Consider the following 12,980-nt stretch of genomic DNA (forward strand, 5'->3'; position numbering starts at 1 on the left):
CTCTACAGGCTTTTGTCAAAATTTTATTTCTATAGAAAATTTTGTCAAAATTTTATTTCTATAGAAAATTTTGTCAAAATTTTATTTCTATGGAAAATTTTGTCCAAATTTTATTTCTATGGAAAATTTTGTCAAAATTTTATTTCTATAGAAAATTTTGTCAAAATTTTATTTCTATAGAAAATTTTGTCAAAATTTTATTCCTATAGAAAATTTTGTCAAAATTTTATTTCTATAGAAAATTTTGTCAAAATTTTATTTCTATAGAAAATTTTGTCAAAATTTTATTTCTATAGAAAATTTTGTCAAAATTTTATTTCTATAGAAAATTTTGTCGAAATTTTATTTCTATAGAAAATTTTGTCGAAATTTTATTTCTATAGAAAATTTTGTCAAAATTTTATTTCTATAGAAAATTTAGTCAAAATTTTATTTCTATAGAAAATTTTGCCATAATTTTATTTCTATAGAAAATTTTGTCAAAATTTTATTTCTATGGAAAATTTTGTCCAAATTTTATTTCTATGGAAAATTTTGTCCAAATTTTATTTCTATAGAAAATTTAGTCAAAATTTTAATTCTATAGAAAATTTTGCCATAATTTTATTTCTATAGAAAATTTTGTCAAAATTTTATTTCTATGGAAAATTTTGTCAAAATTTTATTTCTATAGAAAATTTTGTCAAAATTTTATTTCTATAGAAAATTTTGTCAAAATTTTTATTCTATAGAAAATTGTGTCAAAATTTTATTTTTATAGAAAATTTTGTCAAAATTTTATTTTTATAGAAAATTTTGTCAAAATTTTATTTTTATAGAAAATTTAGTCAAAATTTTATTTTTATAGAAAATTTTGCCAAAATTTTATTTTTATAGAAAATTTTGTCAAAATTTTATTTTTATAGAAAATTTTGTCAAAATTTTATTTCTATAGAAAATTTTGTCAAAATTTTATTTCTATAGAAAATTTTGTCAAAATTTTATTTCTATAGAAAATTTTGTCAAAATTTGATTTCTATAGAAAATTTTGTCAAAATTTGATTTCTATGGAAAATTTTGTCATAATTTTATTTCTATAGAAAATTTTGTCAAAATTTTTCTATAGAAAATTTTTGGAGTTGCAGAGGGCCCATAGCGCTTTGGACCAAATTCTTATAACAATTGTGTAATCGACTTTCAAACACCTTTCATTTCATACCCATATGGTGTCAATCGGTAAATATGTTCTGTTGAGGGGTTTTTGGGTGATGGGGTCGCCTCAGACACCAAGGAACACATTTTTATATCAGCTTTTTACAATACATTTAAATATCTTTCATTTGATATCCATATTGTCCCGATCGGTATATATGTCCTTTCGGGGGTTTTGAAAGAAAGTAAGAAAGCCCCTCAGACACCAAGCAATACATTTTTATGTCAGTTTGTATTCTACTTTTAAATACCTTTCATTTGATACCCATATTGCCCAAAGCGACAAAAGTGTCCTGCTGGGGGGAGGTGGGTAGGCCCCTCATACACACTATTATGTCAGATTTGTATTTTACACTTAACTACCTTTCATATTGCCCAAAGCAGTAAAAGTGTCCTGTTGGGTGGCGTTTTTGGGGGGTGGGGGACTCCCCGACACTAAAGGCGACATCTTTATACCAAGTTCGTATTCTACTCTTAAGTACCTTTCATTTGATACCCATATTGTCCCAGTCGGTAAACATGTCCGTTCGGTTGGGTTTTGAGATAGGGCGTCCCCCCTAGGGTTAGTTGACCCAAAAATTTTATATCAATTTCGCTTAAATCGGTGTACGCATCTCCGAGATCTGGCGTTTTTGGAAATTGTGGTAAGGGGGAGGGTCCGCCCCCTCCCCTTTGTCACATTTTATTTCCTACACAGCAAAGTTTTTCAACATTTTTCCCATCCCTTCAATTTCCGCAAAATTTGTATAAATCTCTCTTCACTTACCATTTTGTATTATTTGGCCAATTATATTCGCCAACGATGTGTGTTGCTACTGAATACCCAAAATATGATGAGGGATTCGCATTGAATTTAACAATGGGCAGGCGGTTTTCCAGATTAAAGCTGTGCGAGTACAGCACACAGTAGAAGGTTGAGAACAGCGCCGTTATTAACTTCGGTAAGCTATACATTTTTGTGGTATAGAGTTGGAGTAGGTGTGCAAAATAAAATCCCTTAGAAATATTTTTGTTTTTCCCTTTTAAACAAAGACTAAAATAATATTCGATTTTTGTTTTGTTTTGTTTGTTCACAAGTTTTTCATTTTATATCGCAAAAAAAAGGGGGGAGAAAAGCATCCTTTTTGCACTTTCATGGGCGCCAAAAGTATTTGGCCTCCTTCGTTTGTTTGGTATTCCCTTTTTTCTGCTATGGGGAACTTTTTTGTTGGTGTTTTTTCTTCTTCTTTGTTTTGTTTTTTTTTAATTGTAGGCCATGTGGCTGGGTTTTTCTTGGGAATTGCCTTAAACTTAGCTGTTTAGCTTAGCACTGTGATCTCGAAATCGGCCGGTTAGAGATCTGGAGAGGAGAGTAGTATGTAAACAACTTTAAATTAATCGTTAAAACCGGTCACTGGTCACGTTGTCTGTTGTTGCAGAGCTATACTTTTCTTTTATGATATCTCTCAAACACACACACATACACAAACACTCACTCTTGTGTTCCCTATAAAACGTGCTGCTGCTGCTGCTGCTGCTTCTTTACTCTCACACATATATCCCAAAAGAGCAGAGGCTTTGTTTGGTTTTCTAAGGTGTTGTATTTTGATAGCATGTGGTGGGGGATGAGTATGAAAGAGTGAATGAGTGTGAGATGAAGAGAGGGTAGAACAATAATTGTATCGCAACTTGTATGGACTTGGTTTACTAAAGTTGTTTACCACTAAGAATTAGTGCTTTTTGGACAATGTGGCTATTTTTGTTGTTGTTAATGTCGCCCCTTTTATTGTTGTTGTTGTTGTTTGGCATTGACATACACAACGACAACCACTGGGTTTAGGCTTCGTCTTTGGTATGTTTAATTCATGGTATTTTGCATTTACTTAGAAACTGGCAAAACTAAGTCTGGTTGGAAATGTTTTCTTATGATTTCTGTTTTGTTTTGAGCACCCAACAGAGATGCTACACCGACAGACAGACAAACGATTCTCTCTCCCTTAACGATGGATGGTCAGTGGTACCAACAATTAACCTTCACAAAAGATGCACACCGTCACCATTCGTTGTCTGCCTGTGCGTTAGAAACAAAAAAAAAAAAAAAAAACAAAACACTTTAACACCTCACAACAGGTAGGTTGACTTAAATTGCCCGGCTGGTTGTTTGCCTCGTATAGTGGCTGTTGGCTGGGTAGTCCACAACGGCTGGTAGTTGTAAAATGCACTTGTGTTGCCTTGATAATGCAGCTTCTAACGATGTTGGGTGGCAGGCAGACAGGCAAGCAGGTAGTTCAGAACTCTCACGAAAACACTTGATATTCAAATTATCAAAATAACATAAATGCACTTGAAAACTATTTCCCAAATTTGTTTATTTTACTCATCAAAAATATATTTTTATTTCAATTTGAGACACATTTCACATTTCCATTCACGTGGTTAACAGGACAAATTCCATTTTTCTTATTTTTAGACCAAACTCAAAACAATTCCGTTCAGTACCAACAAATTCTTTGGTTATCTTTTTTTAACTTAAGATAAGCTTCTTATTATGCAATTTTTAATATTTCATTTTCAACGATTTTTTGTTTTTATTTCGCTTTTGTTTACTTGTATTTTTTTCGATGATACCCATTTACAGCGGTCAAAAAAAGTATTCATCATTCAATGTTTTTTTTTTAATAAGTCTACAAAAGACAATTGGAATAAAAACATATTAAACTAATGATGCAGTAGTGCTTGTGTGATATATATGTACACAATTTCATTGTTTTTAAAGAAAAAAATAGTATTTATTGGAACAAAAAGGGCCATTTTACAGCTGAACACAAAAAATTAAACAAAAAAAGTATTCATCATTGCAAAAAAAACAAAAAAATAAATAACATAATTTAAAAAAATTAATACTTTGTTATTCGACCACCGCGTCTTATAACTTCTTTTAAACGGTTTGACATCGATTGGACTAATTTAGCGGTTATATTTTGGTCTATATTAGTCCATTCCTCCATTATCACCTGTTGCATTTGACTCTTGCTCGAAAAATTGCGCGTTCTCAATTTGCGTTCGAGATGTTCCCAAAGATGTTCAATTGGGTTCAAGTCGGGACTTTGAGGAGGAGTTTTAATGACTTTGGGGCAGTTATACAGCATCCACATCTTGGTATTTAAAGCAGAATGTTTGGGGTCATTATCTTGATAATATTGAAAGTTATTACCAAGCCCAAGTTTTACAGCACTATCTTTTAAATTCCTCTTTAAAATGTCAATGTAATACTTATGATCCATTACTCCATTAATAATTTCAAGATTTCCCGCTCCTGAAGCCGCCATACACCCCCAAACCATTAAACCACCTCCACCATGTTTTACAGTAGCAACTGTGTTTCGTCCTTCAAGCTCTGCATTTGGTTTTCTGTACACTATGACCTTTCCATCGCACCCAAAAAGATTAAACTTGCTCTCGTCTGCAAAAATGACTGTTTTCCAAAATGATTCGGGCTGTTTTACATACATTTTTGCGAAGTTTAGCCTTTTCACTCGGTTTATTTTATTTATAAAGGGCTTCTTACGTGCAGTTCTTCCTCTGTAACTATGCCTTTTGAGTGTATTTCGAATTGTTTGTGTAGTAACTTCCTTCCCTAAATATTCCATAGTGTTTTTACGAAGAATGGTCGCATTTGTCTTCGGAGTTTTCTGAACTTGCCGCACTAGCCAACGCACATCTCCAACTGAAAGTGCTTTTGGTCGACCAGATCTTGGTTTATTGTCAACAGTTTTCGTTTCTGTCCACTTTCTGATGATGGATTGTATAGTAGATCGTGGTCTATTTAATATTTCACTGATAGTTTTTTGAGTTAAACCATTCCTGTGGTGTTTTATTATCAAAACTTTTACCTCATCAGAAACCTCGTTTTGCTTACGACCCATTTTGACAAAAACTATATTTTCAATGAAATTAAATATTTGCTGTCAAGGGCAAAGCCTCCTTTACTAAATAAAACAGAAAAGGGGGATTCCCAAATAATATTTTAATTTGACTTTGATGATAGCACATCAATGATGAATACTTTTTTTGTTCTGTTTTTGGTGTTATTATATAAAATTGCATTTTTTGCGCTAATTAAATTTATTTTTTGAATTTATTTTAAAACATTTTACGAAAAATAAACTATTGCATAAAACTGCATTATTTGTTTACTTTAAATTTTCTTCAATTACCCAAAATAAGTGAATTTATTATCAATTTTGCTAATGATGAATACTTTTTTTGACCGCTGTATATATTATTTTTGTTCACTTGCATTATTTTTTCCATTTGTTGTTATTATAAATATATTGAATAATTATTATTTCTAATATCACTATATTTTTTTCTTCGCGTTGCGTTTGCTGTTTCGCCGAGACCGAACTGCGCGTTTCCGTGTTTCACCGCCAACACGTTCGAGCTTTGAAGTGTTACTGGTAGTATTTGAGAAAAAGTCGCAGTGTCTCACACTCATCATACCTTGCAACATACAACATGTTTGCTTTGGACAGCATCTTAGGTTCCACAGTATCGAACGCATGTTGTGTTTTGGCAAAGTTTTGGTATTAGCCAAAGAGCGTAAGTAAGCGCCCTTTGGTATTAGTACACTAAGCAACAAAAAAATACCAAAAAAAAAAATAATTCTGAAAAAATTGAAAAAAAAAATATTCTACAGTAAAAAAATTTAAAAAAATAAATTAAAATTTAACAAATATTTCTAAACAAAAAATCCAAAAATTTGGATTGTCATAAAACAACTCTAAAAAAAGAGAAAAATATTTAAAAATATTCTACACTAAAAAAAATTCAAAAAAAAATTTAAAAAGAAAAGAAAATTAAAAAAAAATAATAAAAATTTAACAAATATTTCTAAACAAAAAATCCAAAAATTTGGGTTGGCATAAAACAACTCTGAAAAAAAAGAAAAATATTCTACACTAAAAAAATTAAAAAAAATTTTTCAAAAGAAAATTAAATAATATAAAAATATAAAAAAATCGCCCGATTCTCACTCCTAGAGCCACTGCGTGCGCATTTATCGACCAATCTTGCCAAAATTTTGCTATCCTTAACGACTACCACAATATTTGAGATGTGTGATCAGAATCGGTTCAGATGTAGATATAGCTCCCATATATATGTTGGTCCGATTCTGAGATATATTGCAAGAAAGTGCTAATTTGGTAACTGATTCTCTCGCAGGATAGATTTTCTTATAACCTTAGAAATAACTGATGAATTTCATGGAAATCGGTTCAGATTTAGATATAGCTGTCATATATGTATATCGCCCGATTTTCACTTCTAGAGCCACTGTGTGCGAATTTATCGACCAATCTTGGCAAAACTTTGCACAATGCTTTCTTCGTCGACTACCACAATATCTGAGAAGTTTGGTCGAAATCGGTTCAGATTTAGATATAGCTGCCATGTATATGTTGGTCCGATTTTGAGATATATTGCAATAAAGTGCTCATTTGTTAACCGATTCTCTTGAAATTTGGTAGGAAAGATTCTCTTCAGCTCTCGACATTACTGGTGAATTTCATGGAAATCGGTTCAGATTAAGATATAGCTCTCATATATGTATATCGCCCGATTTTTACTTCTAGAGCCACTGCGTGCGAATTTATCGAACAATCTTGGCAAAACTTTGCACAATGCTTTCTTCGTCGACTACCACAATATCTGAGAAGTTTGGTCGAAATCGGTTCAGATTTAGATATAGCTGCCATGTATATGTTGGTCCGATTTTGAGATATATTGCAATAAAGTGCTCATTTGTTAACCGATTCTTTTGAAATTTGGTAGGAAAGATTCTCTTCTGACTTTCGATATTACTGGTGAATTTCATGGAAATCGGCCCAGATTTAGATATAGCTGCCCTATATGTATATCGCCCGATTTTCACTTCTAGAGCCTCTGCAAGCGCATTTATTGACCAATCTTGCCAAAACTTTGCACAACGCTTTCCTCCACGACTGTCACCATATCTGAGTAGTTTGGTCGAAATCGGTTAAGATTTAGATATAGCTCCCATAGAAACCGATCTCCCGATTTGAATTCTTGACCCCCTGGAAGCCACAAATTTGGTCCGATTTGGCTAAAACCTTGCATGTAGTGTTCTGCTAAGACTTCCAACAACTGTGCCAAGTAATGTCCGAATCGGTCTATAACCTGATATAGCTCCCATATTTTTTTGGCAGAATTCATGGTGGTAGGTGCCAAATATTCGGCCCTGCCGAGCTTAGAACCCCGGGCCATGCCTCATATGCCCTTCACCATGGATCCCAAGTCACTAATTATTTGAAAGATAGTTTACAGCTATCTATAGTCATAGAAAAATATATACTTGACACAGTTGTTGGAAGTCACTCCAAAACGAAATGTTCAAAATTTCATCCAAATCGGATAAGATTTGCGCCCTCTAGAAGCTCAAGAAGTCGAATGGGGAGATCGGTTTAAATGGCAGCTATATCAGATTTTGGGCTGATTTAGACCATATGTGGCACAGTTGTTGAAAGTCATAACAGAATACCTCATGCAAAATTTCATCAAAATCCGATAAGAATTGCGCCCTTTAGAAGTTCAAGAAGTCAAGACCCAAGATCGGTTTATATGGTAGTTATGTTAAAACATGAACCGATATGGCTCATTTACAGTTCCAATCTACCAACACTAATATGAAGTATTTATGCAAAATTTCAAGCGATATGGCTGATTTATAGAGATGGGTGATGGGTAAATACTCAAAAGGTATTTACCTAGTAAATTGGGTTAATATCCGGGTATATACCCATGTATACCCAATAGTTGGGTATTTATAATTTTGTAAATATCTTGGGCATAAAAATATTTTCCAAACAATTTTTGATCATTTCTTATGCTTTGTGTATAAACCTGACCTTCTGATCCCATAAAATCGGAATTTAGTTATATATTGCTACTATTTAGACCGATCTCCAGACTTAAAGTCTTGAGGCAACAAATTGGTCATTTTTCATCTGATTACAATGAAATTTTGCACAGTGTGTTCTGGTAGAACCCTACTTATTTCTGTGAAGTGTGGGCTCGACCGGACCCCTATAGACCGACCGCCCGTTCTCCTGATATAGGGTATTAGGGGCATAAAACATCCAGTTATCATCCGATTTCGAATAATATTTGGATACCGCTGTCATAGTGAGAAGTTTGCCCCTGTTTCCTAGTGAAATGTTCATGGGCAAAATTTGCAATTTGCTGTCATATAAACCGATCTCCCGATATAGTGCCCGATATTGAGCCTATAAAAGGACCATTTTTCATCCGATTTCGATGGAATTTGGAGCAATGAGTTCTGCTGGACTCCTACACCTATTTGTTGAATATGGTCCAGATCGGACCATATTTGAACATAGCTGCCATATAGACCGATCTTCCGATTTAGAGTATTGAGCTCATAAGAGTAGCATTTTTCGATGAAATTTGAAACAGAGGTCTTTGTTATCCATTTTTATTATTCTTTCGGAAGTTAGCGTGCTTCGACAGACATGGCTAAATCGACTTTGAATGACTTAATCTTTGTTGGGTCTCATATCAGTTTTTCGATGTGTTACAAACACAATGACGAAATAGCTATACCCCCATCCTATGGTGGAGGGTATAAAGAAATATTTTGTCAACAAAATTCCTATAGAAATAAAATTTTTCTATGATTTTGTAAAAACTTCGACAACATTTCTATAACTTGATTCCTATGACTTGATTCATATTTCTATTGTCTTAAAGAGCCCTGTTCAAATTCAGATGTGTGCTTTACAACCTACTCCAGTTGGGATGGTTGTAAAGCACCATGATCCATGTGACATCTCCCGCTGATGATATTTCTTCGTCGAAATTGAAATCGCGATACGGGAAACCAGTCAAATGCTTCTAGCAACAACACACTTTTGCTGACTTTTAAATGTTTTTTGCTATACTATTCTTTGAATAGAAAGCAATAGAATCTTAAGAAACAAAATTTTTCAATAAAATAAAATTTTGACAAAACCGTCAAAAGTTAAATTTTCATAAAATTTTCTCTTGAAAATTTGTTTAAGTCATAAAACTGAAAAAATTTAGAATAAATCAAATAAATAAATCAAGAAATTAAAATCTTTCAAAGATATAATCACAAAATCGCACAATTCCCTTTTTAATAAATTATTCATTCAAAAAATAAACGTTATGCATCGGCCGGGAATCGAACCCGGGCCGCCCGCGTGGCAGGCGAGCATTCTACCACTGAACCACCGATGCTTATACCGTGAAGCTAAAAATCACATTTCAGGTCTGTTTGCATGTGTGTGTGTGTGAGTGTATGAAAGCAACTGGTGTTGTGTCTATTTATAATTTCAAATCGCTGCCCCACTGCTGCTGCTGTGGCTAAAGAGCAGCGATTTGGCTTAAGCACTTCAAGTGCTGCTATCTCTCTGCTAGCGTGCTGTATTTAAGAGCTGGTGTCTTTTTTGCGTAAATTAAAGACATGAAAGTAGTTTTTTAGTTGCTTGCTTTAGCTTTTGGTTTTAAAATTGGAGTTTACTTGTCTACTTAATTCAAGAAGCATCGGTGGTTCAGTGGTAGAATGCTCGCCTGCCACGCGGGCGGCCCGGGTTCGATTCCCGGCCGATGCAAACATATTTTTTTTATAATAATGCAAGCTAACCCTGCAGGATGTTTGGGGGTAAGTTTCCCTCTTTTAACACAAATTATCGGACAAATCACTAGTCATTTTAGTGCAGTACTTAGCCGCTTTGGCGTATTTTTCCTAAAAAAAACGGTTTAAAAGTCTCCATGTTTGGTGCAGTTCATTTTTTCCTAAATATGCATTCGTGGTTTTTGTTGCTGTTCTTGTTGCAGACGCATCGTATTACAAAAAAAAACAACAAACAACAACGTTGCTCTTGTTGTTGCTATCTGCTTCGAACAAAATATACTCAAAGTACAACAACAACTTAAACCGTTACTTGTGCGCAGAGAAGTTGATGTTGCGTGCTGCTTCGGCTGCAGTCTGAGAAATTTTTTCAGTCTGTGCTTCAATTTCAAACGAAAGTGACGTGTAAGCAGGTAAGTGCGCAAATATTTGGTAAATGTAAAATTAATTTGAAGCAATTCCACCATCAATAAATGAAGAAAGGGTTGAGCAGTTTACAAATGTTATTTATTTAATGAAAAAGCGATATTTAACAAGTACAAGAGTGCAGTTCGGCCGAATCTTGGGAACCCACCACCATGGATTCTGCTAAAAATGTATACAAAATAAATTTAGTTGTAGGGCATAATTTTATTCTACATACCAAACTTCTGTCAAACCAGTAAAAATTAAAGCTTCTAGGAGCCGAATAATTATGATCGAGATACCAGTTTGCATGGGAGCTATATCAGGTTGTAGACTGATTTGGACCGTACTTGGCATAGTTGTTGGAAGGGATAACAGAACACCACATGCGAAATTTCGGCCAAATCGGACGAAAATTGTGGCTTGTAAGGGTTTAAGAAGTCATATCGAAAGATCGGTTTATATGGGAGTTATATCAGGTTATAGATCGATGGTTGTTGGTTGTTGAACACCATAACAAAACACTACATGCGAAATTTCAGCCAAATGGAACAAAAATTGCGGTTTGTAAGGACTCAACAACTCAAATCGGGAGATCGGTTTATATGGGAGCTATATCAGCTTGTCGACTGATTCCAACCGTACTTTGCAAAGTTGTTGGAAGTCACAACAGAACACTACGTGCGAAATTGCAGCCAAATCGGACAAAAATTGCGGCTTTCAGGGGCTCAAGAAGTCAAATTAGGAGATCGGTTTATATAGGAGTTATGTCCAAATCTGAAGAATAATACAGGCAAACAGATGCTACTTTTTACTGAGTAAGCAGAAACAATGCCACTTCTCGACAGACGAAGCTTACACTATACAAGACACTGATACTACCCGTGCTGTTATATGGTTCTGAAGCATGGATACTTGTGAAAGCAGATGAGACAGTGCTTGGAGTATTTGAGAGAAAGATTCTTCGGTGGGTATAAAAATTAAGAAATATTTTTCTTTTATATCCACTACCATAGGATGGGGGTTTACTAATGTAGTCATTCCGTTTGTAACACCTCGAAATATTGATCTGGATCGTCTCGACATTCTGAGTCTACCTATCCACGTCCGTCCGCCTGTCGAAATCATAATAGCGGTCGAATGCGTAAAGATAACCGCTTGAATTTGGCATAGATACTTCTGATTACGATAGTTCATTGGGGATTGCAAAAAGGCCATATCGGTTCAGATTTGGATATAGCCCCCGCATAAACCGGTTCCCGCATTTGGCTTCTTGAGCCCTTAGAAGCCTCAATTTTTATACGAATTGGCTGAAATTTAAAACAAAGACTTGTGTTATGACTGTAACCATGCCAAGTATGATACGAATCGGTCTATAAGCAGACATAGCCCCATATAAAGCGATCCCCGGATTTGACTTCTTGAGCCCTTAGAAGCCTCAATTTTTATCCTATGTGGCTAAAATTTGGAACAAAGTCTTGAGTTATGACTTCTAACATCCTAGCCAAGTATGCTCCGAATCGGTCCATAAACAGATGTAGCCACCATATAAACTGATCCCCGGATTTGACTTCTTGAGCCCTTGGAAGCCTCAATTTTCATCCGATGTGGCTGAAATTTAGAACAAAGACTTGAGATATGACTTCCAACATTCATGCGAAGTATGTTCCAAATCGGTCAATCAAAAGACATAGCCCTCATATAAACCGATCCCCGCATTTGACTTCTTAAGCCCTTAGAAGCCTCAATTTTCATTCGATTTGGCTGAAATCTGGAAGAAAGACTTGAGGTATGACTTCCAACATCCAAGCCAAATATGATCCGAATCTATCAGTAAAAGGATATAGCCCGCTTATAAACCGATCTCCGGATTTCACTTCTTGAGCCCTTAGAAGCCTAAATTTTCATCTGATTTGTTTGAAATTTGAAACAAAGACTTGAGTTATGACTTCTAACATCAATGCCAAGTATGATCCGAATCGGCCCATAAACAGATATAGCCCCCATATAAACCGATCCCTGGATTTGATTTCTTGAGCCCTTAGAAGCCTAAATTTTCATCCGATTTGTTTGAAATTTGAAACAAAGACTTGAGTTATGACTTCCAACATCCAAGCCAAATATGATCCGAATCGGCCCATAAACAGATATAGCCCCCATATAAACTGAGATACTGGGCAAAGAACATGACAAATACGATCCATGGTTGAGGGTATACAAGATTCGGCACGCTATTACTTGTTATTTAATGAATACTTAAGTTTTACATAACTTTTATTTTTACTTTGAGTTTATTTATTGTTTTTTTTTATGTTAAAAACAAAAATTCTAAAAAGTGAAAAAATTAAATGAAATTAAAAAACAATTATAAGAAAATTGTTCAAATAGGTGAAGTGATTAATGTGTTTGTCTAATTAAGGGGACTGACCGATTTTTTTAAACAATTGAAGTGGTGAGTTTTTTTAACCTGGAAAATGACGAATCGGTTAAATAACCGGTTTGTTGAACCAGTGTTTTAAATCAATGAAATGACTTGTTCGAAATTCTTGGTATTTAGGTATGTCATGCCTGTACAATAATCACCGGTGGATAGGGATTGATATGGATAGTAAGGGAACCAGTCATCGGTCACTAAAAACCGGTGAAATTGCCAGTTTGGGGACTGTCCCAAGTCCTGCTGGGTATGTTACTTTTTAAAGGTCAATAATAT

The 12,980-nt window shown here is 34.4% G+C and overlaps 1 protein-coding gene and 2 non-coding genes across 4 annotated transcripts in view; 1 reads left to right on the forward strand and 2 right to left on the reverse strand.

The window, feature by feature from the left end:
• Positions 1–3,799, reverse strand: part of LOC106095672 (integrin alpha-PS1) — a 329,533-nt gene extending 325,734 nt beyond the window's left edge. For both annotated transcript variants that reach the window (XM_059366739.1, XM_013262960.2), the window contains exon 1: positions 1,958–3,799. In XM_059366739.1, the coding sequence (XP_059222722.1) occupies positions 1,958–2,145 (188 nt within the window). In that variant the 5' untranslated portion in view covers positions 2,146–3,799. The remainder of the gene's footprint in view (positions 1–1,957) is intronic.
• Positions 3,800–9,400: 5,601 nt separating this feature from the next.
• Positions 9,401–9,471, reverse strand: Trnag-gcc (transfer RNA glycine (anticodon GCC)). Its single transcript has one exon. It is a non-coding gene; the product is annotated as a tRNA-Gly (tRNA).
• A 303-nt stretch (positions 9,472–9,774) lies between these two features.
• On the forward strand, positions 9,775–9,845 carry Trnag-gcc (transfer RNA glycine (anticodon GCC)). Its single transcript has one exon. It is a non-coding gene; the product is annotated as a tRNA-Gly (tRNA).
• Positions 9,846–12,980: the final 3,135 nt, after the last annotated feature.

The sequence above is a fragment of the Stomoxys calcitrans genome, chromosome 4 (assembly GCF_963082655.1).
Source record: "Stomoxys calcitrans chromosome 4, idStoCalc2.1, whole genome shotgun sequence".
NCBI lineage: Eukaryota > Metazoa > Arthropoda > Insecta > Diptera > Muscidae > Stomoxys > Stomoxys calcitrans.